We start from the raw sequence: 12,455 nt of genomic DNA on the forward strand, positions 1-12,455 counted from the left end.
AATTGATCTTGATTGTCACTATATTGATCCACATTTTGAATTAACCAGAATTTTTATCTAGAATTAGGGGAGAGCTGGTATCTTTTGGAACTCAAAACATATATTAGGTTGCTTTATATCAAAGATTTTGAATAGCATCCAAAAATGGATTTGCCCTTGTGTGGCATATATGTGAACACCAGTGCTTAGGTTTGCTAACCTGTGTATTATATACACGAGTTCATCACTTCGTAGTTATGTCAATAAAGATTTTATATATCAAACCATTAGGATTGAGAGAGTATAACAATATGTATATTTAATAAATTAAATATACATTATGCAGTAAAAAGAAATATTAAAAGTATTGTACATGTACAGGTTTCATAAAAAACTTTTGCTCCTTTAAGATGAGAATCTTATATCAATTAGAGAATGGCTCAAAATTACATGAACTTGATAAACTATGCTTATGCCGTATAAAGGAGAATTTTAATAGGGATGAAATATGATTAAATTCAAATTTTTGTTACAATCCTACTTTACCAGCATTTTTTAACTGGTGTGTCGCCAAGGGCCCACAAGTGTTCCGTGGGAATTTGGGGAAAGGTTGAAAAGAAGCGAATGAATAAAAAAAAATTGTTTGGGTAAATAATAAAAAGCACTGTACAGGAAAATAAGATGTATTAGTGTGTGTAAATCATGAAAAATAAACACGTGATTAAAAATGTGACAGTGTCACACCACGGAGGAAAAATGAAACGGGAATTACCTTAAATAATACATCTTAAAAAGATGTATTAGTATATGCTGAAAAATGGATGGCCTGCTTAGACAACTTTAATGCTTTGCACAGTGTGCCGTGAATTTAAAAAGGTTGAAAAAATCTGTATTAAACTGGCAGGAAATGGAACGTTGGTTCCTCATTTTCTTGCAGTAGTCACAGGGTGGTATAATATGTAGTCTTCTTGAATATACCAGACTAGTATAAAATATAAGAAAAGTAGATGTTCAATAACTTTTTTTTTTTCCAAAGAAATAGAGTTCAAAGGTTTTTTTCACTGGTGTTAATGCTGATTTAATCAACATAATACATAATCTACATTGGGATTGTCTGTGAACAAAGTAGCTGGAAACTGCTTCTAGAATTCATCAGTCTTCATAACTTGTATTTTGTCCAGTATGACTCACTTTTCAGTTCATTATAGAGATTTACAACCTTGACTGCTTTAATATTAAAATGTATGTGTTATCAATTTAGACAATTTTCTAATGAACAAAATTGTACAGTATGTGCACTGAATTACCAAAAACCAATCAAATCTGTTTCAAGATAAAGTATGAACAAGAATGAACAACTTATGAACAAGATCACTGGCACTGAACGTATAGTCTTCCGAGTTAGCAAACGTGACAACCCACACCAGCTCTTCCCTACCATATGAGTGCAGTATATGTCCTTAAAGATAATTTACAATTTTTATTGGTAACCAAAATATAGCTGCCAGAATTTCTTGTGAATTTCTAGTATGTCATACCAATCTACATTGTGGACAGTTGTCAATACATTTGGAAGAAGCTTATTTTATATTATATGCTTGAAGTTTGCTCATTTTAACAGAGCCTATTTTTAGAGCTGCTTAAAGTATCCGACTCTTAAATTTTGTAAGCCTAGTCTTTCTCTGCAAGTGTGTTTTTGCTCAGTGTGTGATCGTTATTTCCCAAGCCTCAGCCTTCTCTTAAAACTTTGATATTCTTAGCTCTGCTTTAATTAAGATCAACTTTTTTATGACCAAATTTAAAAGTGAAGTTAAGAAATATTTAAAAAAAATATTTATCCAATATATTTGCGATAATTTAAAGCAAAAACAATTTACAGTCTACTCCTTGTAAGTCAGGCTCATCACATGGCGAGCACTGTACTTGTGCTCCAACATGCTAAGAACAATATTTTATTAACGCAAGAAGTTTTAGTTTACAGATCTTGAGTGATGATTTTCCTGTACTTTGGCTTCAGTTTTGATTGGCATCAAAAAGACCAATAGGAGCTTGAACCATCGTTACTGGTACGATACTTAATGAATACCTCAGAATCCTCAACAGAATATTGTACCTTACCATTATTATTTTGTAAGTTGCAGATGTGTGTATTTGTCATCTTCACAGTTAATGGTTCTGGGATCCATTTCTTGGCAATACTATAATGATATTTAGCTAGGAGTGATTGTGGCTAAAGAACTTCGAAGGTGGAGGATAACGAGCATCCATGTTTGTGTGTCTGAGTGAATGGGTTTCCAGGTATGAACTCCAGCCATCCTTATATCATTGAACCACTTTGATCAGATCAAGTCATCATTGCCGAGAGCAGGAAGTAGAATAGAACTATTTTTAAATTTTTATATTTGAACAGGTGAAGGAGGAGGGGAAGAGTGTTACAATTTTCTGCTGAATCAATATTTGCGCGTTTATGTCGTACGCGTAGATGTTAACACTGCCTGACCCTCAGTCGCCAAGAGCTGCTTCCTGATGCACCACCATTCCATCTCAGGTACCGGTTTGCGGAGATTTACTATCGCCGAGGAGAATCTACACACAAGGGCCGGAGTTCGCCTGCCCGGGTTGAAACCACTGTACTATTTCTCCCAGATGTTTGGAACGTTTGCCCAGCCAAACTGGAGTGGGATGGTCTCCACCTCAACTATAAGCGGCAGCTGGACAAGAAGCTCTCCTCCTCGGCAGGATTCCAGCAGCAGCCCGAGGATCAGGAGGGGGAGGAGGAGGAAGACAAGGCACTCACCCAAACTTTTTCTTCTCTACGGTTTACTCTCCTTTTGCAGACCATCTCCCTGTGCTTTATCCCAGTTATCTGTGCTGCAGTCACAACTTTTAAGGAATCAGATCCTTAGTAATTCAATGTATGGTGAAGATGGTGATAGCAAGGTTACTTGTTTTGTGAACTCCATTCTGGAACTTGCTGGTTGAGAGACTGGTGGGGGTGGGGAAGAGAGAGAGAGAGAGAGCAAGCAGTCTAGGTATGAAGTTCACTTCCCATAATACCTTACTACTCATAATCCTAGAGAGCAGATTTTGTTGAAGTTTATATATTTACTGTTTCTGTTCCTTTATATAATTTGTACTTTTATTTATACCTTAACATTTCTAGATTGTTGATCTCATTTTTATTTGTTCTAGATGTGGTTTGCAGTAAGGTGGTATGGGAATCCCTCTTATTTTTAATTATTATTTTGCTTTTTTTTTTTATCAATGAAGGGCCTTCTCTCCAACACTTAACAATAAATATATAATACCTCTGAACACTAAAAAAGTGGTGTTAAAAATTTGGCTGCAGCCAGGTTTCTTGGAGGTCAGGGAAGGTGAAAGGTCACTTAACCCAAGGGTCTTGGTGGTCTTGAGTGTGTGACCTCTGGTGGACACAATCATCCATCTGTGCATTCTCAACTCTATCATTCATAACCATATCAATCAACCACCACCAGCCTTTTCTTGCAGACTCTACTAGCCGTTTCTGTATTTTCATGACCTTTTTATTATTGGATTTTAGTTCCTCTGTCCATTTCATATCACCTGTTTGGATCCCACTATTGTTCCAAATTGGTCCAAAACTTACCTATGTTTTATAATCTCTGTTTATCATCATTAACCTCTGAATTTGGCCAGCAAGGATTTATAGCTATATCAATTACCCAGCCAGTGAAGGTGTGTCATTTCCCTGTTATGTAGCATCTTTATCTTCTCCACAAACATGCCCTCTTAAGGTTCGAGCTGCAGTGAGTGAGGATAGGAACACATCTTATAGACCAATTTTTCCCCTCATTTTCATTGTGGCAGTCTGGTTAGGTTCTGCTGATAACTGTTGCATTCCTTGAAAACCTCCCCAAATTTTCTGACAGTGTGCTTTTTCATTTTTCTAGGATGAGACCCCTAAGAAAAAGGATCCAAGCCACTATGCCACCTTAGATCCGAAGAGTATGAAGGTACGTTTCTTTGTCATCAGCTTGGTATAAACATACTTAAATCTAGTAGTGAGGCTAGGTAATATATACATTTTTTTCAATTTTGTTGTTATATCCTATATTATAAATCTTCTTTTTCTTTTACTTGTACTTTATTTTGGTTTTCTTATCTAGTTCTTCTCCTTTGTTTATGTTGACCCTTAATCAGGCCTTGTAGGTAATAACCGATCAATATAAGCTGTGAAACAGACGAATTGTTTATTTAAATATAGTTTAGTTTCTTTTTTCTACATTGACCTGAATGGCTAGATTTGTAAATCTTCAGTCCCTCTCTATTTATCTCCTTTTGGGATTTTATATTTTTTACATTTTGCACATTTTCAGTGTTATACGGTCATTGTTTTTTGTAATGAAAGACTGTCTTGAATAAACTTTTTTTCAACATTGGTTTGGGGAACCATTTTTGATCCATGTCGCATTTCAGGTGGTTGAACTTCGGGCAGAGTTGGATGCCCGCATGTTAAATAGCAAGGGTCTGAAATCACAGCTGATTGCACGCCTAACAAAAGTGAGTGGATGAATATATAATGAAGAAACGTCCTCCCATTTTTCACACAAAATATCTTAGAATTTGTATAAATCCACTCGTACGTACTCGAGCCACTAATCTTGTGTGTAAGCAACCCTACTTATATGATTCATTCTTCTCTACTAATAATTTTGGTATGATATCATTATGCTTTTTGTATATTAAATTTTTATATGTGTATAATAAATTTGCATATTTTGCTTTTTGTATATTAAAAAATGAAATCACGTTAATCACATTTGTCCCATTCTGGGCTTCACAAAATATTGATTTGTAGGCGTCTTCTTGAGATAAATTTACCATTTTCTTGGAATCATTTCACTGAATGCTGATTAGTTCCCCATTTGTGGCTCTATTTTGCTACATTCACATAAGTCTCATAAAAATTACCAAAGTGCAGTGTCTGTAATATATATATATATATATATATATATATATATATATATATATATATATATATATATATATATATATATATATATATATATATATATATAATATATATATATATATATACAAGCCAGTACATATCTAATGGGAATAGGTAAGCATTAAAAAAATCAGGGAAGAAAAGCATATACAGTGGTACCTCAGCTTATGAATTTAATGAAAGGGGAGTCCCCCCTTCCATCAGGCAGTGATGACTTCTCTGGAGTTCTGTCTCTTGTACGTTTTTCAGGAGCACCACTAGGACCTGGTTGTGGCTCACTGCTTGCTTGTCTTACTAAGAATCTGTCTAAAGACACTTGTTTTTCCCTACATTTTAACACTTGTCTGTAGCGAGACATCACATTGTCATTTAAAAGGTCAATGCAATGGCCTGCTACAGCTTTATCTGGGCGAGTTTTAAACAAAATTTGCAATGCTCCCCATACATCACACACTTTCTTAATGAGAAATTGACATCCTCTACTCACAATAATTTCTTAGGTTGAACCTGACCACTGACTGTCTTGAGACCCATGGCGAGATATATAATAATTACTTTTATGTTCAAATACCCAAAAATCCAATAAACACTGGAATTCTTTACAAAGAATTCAGGCGTGATTGTCACTAAACAAGAGGCATTAGTAAACTGAGGCACGGTCACCATGCCCGTCAGCTATACGCATATCAACAAACTACGTTACCCGAGGCAAAGTTCGCAACCTGATTCGGATTTTGCAAAGAAATTGGCCTCGTAACCCGAAAAGTTCATAAAGAGGGGCATTTGTAAGCCAAAGTGTCACTGTATGGTAAATAATGGAAGTAGACCAGGAAGCAAAACAAGTAGTGTACAAGAAGAACTGGCAAGCCCACCCTGTTGAGGCATTCAACCAGAGAAGGCATTAGTAGCTCAACATTAATGTATTCTCATCATCTCGTCATTGGCCTTGTGCATCCCAGGCTTGGAGGTTCCACTGCACCTTGAACTGAATAAGCTATAGACATGGCTCTTGGACATATACAAGGAGCACCTGGCCTGGCAGAAATTCCCCAAGACACCACCTATGATAGCCGGGAAAAAAAAGGGTCAGCCCATCAAGGATTCCTTGGTGAGGGACTAAATATCCAAGGGATCAAGGGACTCCTGGGGTTACCAGTGTAAATTTCCAAGGGATTAAGGGACTCCTGGGGTTACCAGTGTAAATTTCCAAGGGATTAAGGGACTCCTGGGGTTACCAGTGTAAATTTCCAAAGGATTAAGGGACTCTTGGGGTTGCCAGTGTAAATTCCCAAGGGATTAAGGGGCTCGTGGGGTTACTAGGGAAGTGTCAAGGGTGAGGAGCTCCTACACCTAATAAGACCAAAATGCCCCCCCCCCAAAAAAAAAAATAAAAAAAAAAATAAAAAGCCTACAAAGAACAAAGAAAAGTCAAGTGAAAATAATTAAAACTGTAAATTGAGCAGTATTAAAAAGTTATCATTCATATCTTAATTTCCATGCTCTGTAGGCTGATTTCACTGAGTGAAATTATAATTGCAGCCTGACCAATGAAGGGGAACAACCAAGAGAACCTGTGTGTAAAGAGGTTTGACCACATCCAGCTTATTTCCCATGCCCAATCCTCGAAATCTCATTTTCAAAGGAAAATGGACACATATTTTACTGCATGTAAAGCTCTGCAATTGGAAGTAAAAAAAAAAAACATATAATTTGATTTTAAGTGTGCTCTGTGGCTATCCCATGGCCTTAATTTATTCTTGTAATTTTGCCTCCATCTGTGAACTCAGTCACAACATCCTTAGCAAAGTCACACATTGCCCGCTTCTTGTTCACACACTTTGTGCCGAATTGGGTGAGTAAATTCGGCACGGAAAGTGTGTGTTCCAACCAGAGATTCACCAAATCGAGGTTTCACTGTAATTCCAATTCTGGTATATAGCTTTACACCAGAGACGACAGAAACGGGATAACGTCAGTGGCATGTGGGAAGCTGGCAAACATAACAGTATTTTATAATTAATTCTGAACAAGGATGCTTTCAAGACCATATAGACAGCCTGTGTGAGACCATATCTAGTGTGTGCAGCACCTTCATGGAACATTCTCATCGTGAAATACTAAAAGAAATTTTGCAAAGTAAACAATTTGCAATAAGACTGATACCAAAATTGAGATTGCTATACCATGAGAATAAGCTAAGGGAATGCGATCTTGCTAACATGGAGGAGAAAAATAAAGGGGATGTGATTGCTACATAAAAGATATTGGATTAGGAAACTTACTTTAGATTTACAGAAAATAGGGTGAAGATGTTGATGGAAACTGGAAATGCAGTTGAGTCTGTAATATTATTAAATTTTGTATTCTGTAAGTGGTCAGCAAGTGGAATGTAATTGGAGTATGTTGGTGCTTGTTTGTTTGTTTGTGATACTATGTTCTGTAGTGTGAGTGTTGTAATGAATAGTTATGTAATACAGTAAATAAATATCTATAACAATTTTTTTTTTATCTCTGTAATGTTCCCATATTTTCTCTTGAGCTGTTTCTCCCCAGCCCATTAAAATGGGAACCTGGATAATGATAATGTATATGTATACATATATGTATCATATGAGGGTTTTGGATTTTTCAGATATTGAAAAATGAACAAGAGAAAGAGGAATCTGAAAAGGCAGCAAGTGCAGAGAGTACTGAAACAGATGAAGTGAAGAAAAAAGAGGAGGAAGAGAGGAAAAAAGAAGAAGAACGTAAAAGAAAAGAGGAGGAGGAGAGAAAGAAAGAGGAAGAGGAGGTTGGCATCTTTAATCAAACTTTTTGTTTAAGATATTTTAAAATTTTCATGTGAAGTAATAACTTTGCTATAAATGAAGTAATGTACAGTATATGGCCTGCTATCACTTCGTAACCTCAGTTTAGAGCATACACATTGGAATCTTGGTGAGCATCAGGTGACCATAAAAGCTGAACTAGTTTATCTTGGATAAACTGGCTTGGCTTTTATACTAGTCTGATGCTTGTCGTGATTCCAATGTGTGCTCTAAACCAAGGTTACGAAGAGATACAAGGCCATTTAAATTTGTTTAGCTCTAGTTCTGGTGGATAAAGTTGTATTGATAAGCAGTTTACTATAGATCAAATGGTAGTGTGTAATCTCAGTATCTTTGTTTATCAAAATAGAAAAAGAAGGCAGAGGAGCGGGAAAGAAACTTGCTTGAGAAGCGATACACCCTTCCCGATCAGCCAATGATTGTTGTTCATCCATCACGCACTGCAAAGTCAGGCAAATTTGACTGCACTACGATGTCACTTTCTGTGTTGCTGGATTACAGACAGGTCAGTGTTGCAATTTTTAGAGTTAGATGAATTAAATTCATTTAAATTCTTTTTAAATGAGGTTGACCCAAAAATTTAATCCTTTACAAACATCACTGTTATCCTGTCTCACTTTCATAGGATGGAGTAAAGCTGCCTAGAAAGGATATAGAATTTGTTGTTTAGTCTGGGGCTATTATTATAATTTCAATTTTTAAAATATAATCATTCATTTAATATAATTATTCAATTATTTGTTTAGCACCTCTCCTTTCTCCCATCATTGATTAACTTGATGGCTCTATGACAGTTACCACAAATGAGAAGAGAAAATGGCTGTGGTAGATTTTATTTTTCTAGACAGTAGGGTCATTCATGCTAATTCCTAGACCCATTGCTGTTCCTAATTTATGTTCATCACCTACTCTTGCAATTCACTACTTGATGCAGAAAATTCACTACTATATGTCTAACAGAACTCGACCAAGTCCATGCATACTTGTAACTCTTAAGAGTCCTTCTCTCTCATAATTTTTCAAATCCATAAATGCCTTGTATGCCTCAATCTTTCTTGGAGGCCTTTTCTACAAGCTGTCTCGAGTCACATTGTAAATACTGTATATCGCCTATATATGTTCGTCACTGACCAATTGCTCAGGACTTTCTTGTACTCTTCTCATCATTCTTTCCATCTACTTCATTCTCTATAATTCTTACACTCACTATGTTCCTCCTTTATTTTCATTTAGTGGTACAATCACTGCTCTATTTTCCACTCCTTTGGCACTGTACCATTGCCCTAATGTTCTTGATGTAAAATATTATATGTATCCTTTAAAAGTTTAATGTGGGGCTCTTGTGATAATGCCACGTTTAATGTATTGTCTTTTCTGTTTTCTTTCAGGAGGATAACAAAGAACATTCCTTTGAAGTCAGTCTTTTTGCGGAATTATTCAATGAAATGCTCATGAGAGATTTTGCGTTCCGCATTTACCGTGCCCTGTTTGAATGCCCAGAAAAGCCAGCAAAGGAAGAAGTAAGGAGAAGTGTGTTGGAAACAGTTGTGGCACTAAATGTTTAATAAATTCTTTTGCTGTATGGCAGTTAAGGAAAATCAGAAACTGAAATTATTTAAAAAATTCTTTATACTGAATTATAATTTCTAAAATATTGTAGACAATCTTAAATATTCACATTGATTTTCTTATATATAGGCTGTTATGTTAATATATTTGTATCCATGCATGTATGCATCTGCCCACTAGGATTTATAAGTATATTTTAATGTCTTCATATGTATACTTTTCCATAGTTGTTCTTGTATGGAATGAATTCTAGCACTTGGGATCTGTCGACGCTATCAGTTGTCTAATGCATTAACTCCTGACTCTTCTGTGTGTAATTACCTAAGTGTAGTTACAGGATGAGAGCTATGCTCGTGGTGTCCCGTCTTCCTAGTACTCTTTGTGTTATAACACTTTGAAATGCCTAACGGTTTTGGCCTCCACCACCACCTCATTTAGCTTTTTCCAACCGTTTACCACTGTTTGCAAAAGAAAACTTGGTAATTTTTTTTTTTTTGGCACCATTGTTCCATTAGCTTGAATCTGTGTTCTCTTGTTTGTGAAGTTTCTGGTTACAGGAACTCCTCTGTCAGTTTGGTCAATTCCTGTTAGTATTTTGTAAGTGGTGATCACTTCTTTTTCTTGTCTTCTAGTTTTTGCATGTTTAACGCCTCTAGTCTCTTCTCGTAACTTGTTTTTCAGTTCTGGAAGCCATTTTGTAGCTTGTCTATGCACCTTCCCTAGTATCTTGGCATCATCCACAAATGTTTTTATAATTCTGTATTCCTTCTAGTAGATCGTTTATGTAGACAATGAACATTACTGGTGCAAGAGCTGAACCCTGTGGTACTCCACTAGTAACACTTCTGAAAGTTAGATACAGTGTCTCTGATTACTGCCCTCATCTGTCTGTCAATTAGACAATTTTTCATCTATGTCAGAAGTCTCCCTGTCACCCCTCCAGCATGCTCCAGTTTCCAGAACTGCCATGTGTGTGTGTGTGTGGTGAAAGTGAGAGGAATAGTAAGTGGAGGAAGGTGTGTGTCTGTGTGTTATGTTTGAAGATTTTGTCACTTATGATGCTTTAAGGATTAAGTATAATTTCAGAAAAAAGAAAAAGAAGAAAAGAAAGAGAAGGAGAAAGACAAAGAAAAAAGAGATAAGGAGAAAAAAGATGACAAAGAAGAAAGAGAAAAGAAAGAAGAAAAAGAAGAAAAAGAAAAGAAGGATGAAGAAGAAGATAAAGAAGAGAAAATGGAAGAGGATAAAGATGGCGAAAAAAAAGAAAAGAAATTGCCAGAGAAGGAAGAGAAAGAAGAGATAAAAGAGGAGAAGGAAGAAAAGAAGGAGGAAGAGGAGGAGGAGGAGGAAATAGAGGACGATGACGACGACGAAATTGTAAGTAATTGTAATCGTAATTGTAAGTAAATTGTAATCACACATGGTGCGTGATTTCTTCAGTTATTGAAATGTATTTACCGCACTTCATTTTTACTGTAGATTCTTGTATAGAATATGTAAGAAGACTGTCAATTCCATTCTCCTGGGCTGTATGGGTCTCGAACCCTTTAAAGAGGGTCAACTTACTTTCTCCTGAACCTTGCGAGTGTCGATGACTGATGACAGCCACACACACCATTACTAGGGCCCCACAGCACACAAATTCTTCATAGTACATAGTTTAGTTTGACGTGTTTTCACTAGGAAAGAGAAATGTGTACATGATTGATGTATATGAAAACACAAGTAGAAAAGTTACATGTTGGAAGAACGAAAAGACAAAGGCACAAATAGAAAGTAGGGAAGAGCACTCATTAGAAGGAAGGTGGAGCTTGGGATGATGCAAACTTGCATAGCCTATCATGCTACCAGATGTATTTATCATCCATTGACTAAGATAAACTTGCGCAGACGATGAATCACAATAATGTGGCTGAAGGTATGATGACCAACTTTAACAAAAAATACGAAAATGTTAACATTGAGAGAGATAATTAGCACACTAGGTATAAATGGCTGGGCGGCAAGGCATAAGGAGCTAACTCGCTCCCCTGTAGTCACTGATAAGTAAGGACTGAATAACTAACTGGTCCTAGCACCTGGCCCTATGCTGGACTTCTACTAATCTATCATACTATATCATTGCAATATTTAAAACACAAATTTTTACATGTTTAAAACTTTTGCTAGTACAGTACACTTACTAATAAAACATTCACATTCTTGTTTTCATTTCTTATTCTTCTGAGCAGAGAATCTTCCTGCTTCCCTACCCATGGTACTTAGAATCTATTTAGTAGTTTTTCACTCCCTCCTCTGTTACTACCTCTGTGATTGTCGTAGCATGTCATTCAAAAGATTTAATATTTTGTAGAAATCTTGCCTCTTTTTCTACATATTGTGTAAATAAAGTTCATACAGTAATACTATAATGTAATGCACAAAATTCTCCATTAGGTTGACTACATTGTATTCTCCCAATCACATTTATTTACTAGCCAATGCATTCATGGTGCATTAAAGTATGGCATTCCAAGACACTAAAATAAGTGCCTTTATCATTTTTACAGTTACTTCCTAAATACTAAAATGCTAAATACTGTATAAGTAACTTTCTTTGGTGTATACACAAACACAATTTGAGTCTTGTAAAGCAGCTGCTTACTGGTGTGCTGCCAAGAAGATTTTATCATTCACTGTTTCAGTATATTGTGCTGTGTTTGCAGATAATGATTTTTTTTTTTTTTTTTAATGCTATGGCCCTGGTTAATTCATGTGTAACGATGTTAAGGGGTAGATACTGCCCAAAGCGCATCCAAGCTGTGGACAAAACTTCTACTTGTTGTGAGTCATGATTTAGGGCTGTCACAATATCTACGGCTTCATGAACTTGAACGGAAACCACTGTTAAAAGCTTAAACTATCTCAAGAAAGAAAAGCGTGATCTATTGCCATTTTTAACAAGAATATCACTAGTGATGTTAAAAATGGCTTGGCTCAGGACATTCTCGCACCTGTTGGAAAAGTATCCTTACTAAAAAACTAGTGGTTTTCCTGACACTAAAACTATGACTACATATAGAGTATTTTGTATAATATGACCCTTA

At 36.0% G+C, this 12,455-nt stretch overlaps 1 protein-coding gene across 1 annotated transcript in view; it reads left to right on the forward strand.

Annotated features, from left to right (window-relative positions):
* Nucleotides 1-12,455, forward strand: part of LOC123768382 (cell division cycle and apoptosis regulator protein 1) — a 33,424-nt gene that overhangs the window by 13,342 nt on the left and 7,627 nt on the right. Inside the window, 7 exon segments of the mRNA XM_069336288.1 lie at nt 2,528-2,768; nt 3,912-3,974; nt 4,438-4,521; nt 7,605-7,763; nt 8,150-8,305; nt 9,189-9,320; nt 10,456-10,746. Coding sequence (XP_069192389.1) covers nt 2,528-2,768; nt 3,912-3,974; nt 4,438-4,521; nt 7,605-7,763; nt 8,150-8,305; nt 9,189-9,320; nt 10,456-10,746 — 1,126 coding nt within the window.

This window comes from Procambarus clarkii, chromosome 35 (assembly GCF_040958095.1).
Source record: "Procambarus clarkii isolate CNS0578487 chromosome 35, FALCON_Pclarkii_2.0, whole genome shotgun sequence".
NCBI classification, from domain to species: Eukaryota; Metazoa; Arthropoda; class Malacostraca; order Decapoda; family Cambaridae; genus Procambarus; species Procambarus clarkii.